This window comes from Condylura cristata, unplaced genomic scaffold (assembly GCF_000260355.1).
Source record: "Condylura cristata isolate star-nosed mole 26May11 unplaced genomic scaffold, ConCri1.0 scaffold00050, whole genome shotgun sequence".
Lineage (NCBI taxonomy): Eukaryota > Metazoa > Chordata > Mammalia > Eulipotyphla > Talpidae > Condylura > Condylura cristata.
Window position 1 is genome coordinate 2,114,628 of NW_004567151.1, and position 1,695 is coordinate 2,116,322.

General features: G+C 76.3%; 1 protein-coding gene across 1 annotated transcript in view; it reads right to left on the reverse strand.

Moving 5' to 3' along the window:
- Positions 1 to 1,695, reverse strand: part of LOC105854530 (calcium/calmodulin-dependent protein kinase type 1G-like) — an 8,869-nt gene that overhangs the window by 3,033 nt on the left and 4,141 nt on the right. The window contains exon 5 of the mRNA XM_012734193.1: positions 376 to 463. Coding sequence (XP_012589647.1) covers positions 376 to 463 — 88 coding nt within the window. The remainder of the gene's footprint in view (positions 1 to 375; positions 464 to 1,695) is intronic.

The following is a 1,695-nucleotide window of genomic DNA, read 5'->3' on the forward strand; positions in this document are numbered from 1 at the left end:
AGGACACCTCCCAGGGCAGGCCCCGCCCCCGCGGAGACCCCGCCCCCTGGAGACCCCGCCCCAGTGGAGACCCCGCCCCCATGGAGGCCCCGCCCCGAGGAGACCCCGCCCCAGTGGAGACCCCGCTCCCATGGAGACCCCGCCCCAGTGGAGACCCCGCTCCCATGGAGGCCCCGCCCCGAGGAGACTCCGCCCCAGTGGAGACCCCGCCCCCATGGAGGCCCCGCCCCGAGGAGACCCGGTCCCCGTGGGATCCTGCCAGGGAGTGGGCTGCCTGAGGACACCTCCCAGGGCAGGCCCCGCCCCCGCGGTGACCCCGCCCACCTGCACAGCCCACTGGGGGCCACACCCCGACAGCCGCCCGGCCCCGCCTACCCTCCACTTGCTCTTGGCGAAGTTCTTCTGGATCTGCAGGCTGACCGACGGGTAGATGTCCCTGTGGAGCGCCGTGTTCCCGTCAATCCTGTGGGCGCAGGGGTCAGCTGGCGGGCGGGGCTGCGGGGTGGACACCCCAGGAGGAGGCGGCCGCCCGGGCCCCCAGCCCCAGCACCGCTCACAGGGGCCTCGACTTTGGCAAAGCGAAGGGCAGGCTGCCCAGCGGGAGGCCGCCTGTGGCCCCCAGCGCGGCTCCTAAGGTCACGCCCTCCCGCCGCGGCTGCAGGGGTGGCCCCCGAGACGCTGGGGTGCCCCTTCAGCTCAGAGCATGCCACGCGCGCCCTCCCCTGGGAGCCTCCGCAGGGGGGCGCCCGCCCTGCCTTCCCGCCCCACCTCAGGCTCGCACACCCGGTGGCTGCGTGTGGGGACCCCCTTGTGCAGGTGCCTCCGGCAGGCACGTGGCCACACGCTGCCAGCTGAGGGCCCAGGTGGGGAGTGGCCAGACCGCGAGCCGCAGCCTCGGGGCGCCCTGTCCCCCGGGGCGGGAGGGCTGTGCCGGGAATCGAGATGGCGGCCGGGGGGCTGCGGGCGCCCGGCCAGGGGAGGCGGGCGGCGACGCGCCGAGGGTGCCCCGCGCAGGCTTCCGGGGTGAGCCTGGCACCGTCCGGGTGCCGCCCAGAAAGAGCGGGCGGTGGGGAAAGACGCAGCGCCCCCCTTGTGCCGGGCCGGCTGCCCCGTCGGCCAGCGGGAGCCCGGTGCGGCCGCACACGTGACTCAGGAGTCCCCACCTGCCCAGCCGTCCGCTTTGGCCTGTCCTCAGCCCAGCTCACGGAAAGGGCTGCCCGGCACTATGCAGGACCGCGCCGGGCTGCCGGACCCGCGGGCTGGTCCCTGCCGCTCGCTCTGGGTCAGAGCCAGCTCGGCCTGCTGACCGCTCCCCCGCCGCCCGAGGAGGCGCTGGACCCGGCGCCTGGACTCCCAGCCAGCCTGACCCCGGTGGCTGCGTGCGGGGACCCCCTTGTGCAGGTGAGAGGTAGGGGCGTGGCCTGGGGCAGGGCTTGGGCTGGGGCCAGGGGCCTGGGCGGGGCCTGGGCGTGGTCTGGAGGTGAAGCCTGGGTGGGGTTTAGGGCGGGGCCTGGGCGGGGCCGTGGGTCTGGTCTGGAGGCGGGGCCAGGGCGGGTTTTGGGGCGGGGCCTAGAGGTGGGGCCTTGGGCCTGGTCTGGAGGCGGGGCCAGGGCGGGTTTGGGGGCGGGGCCTGGGTTGGGTATGGGGCGGGGCCTTGGGCCTGGTCTGGAGGCGGGGCCAGGGCGGGTTTGGGGG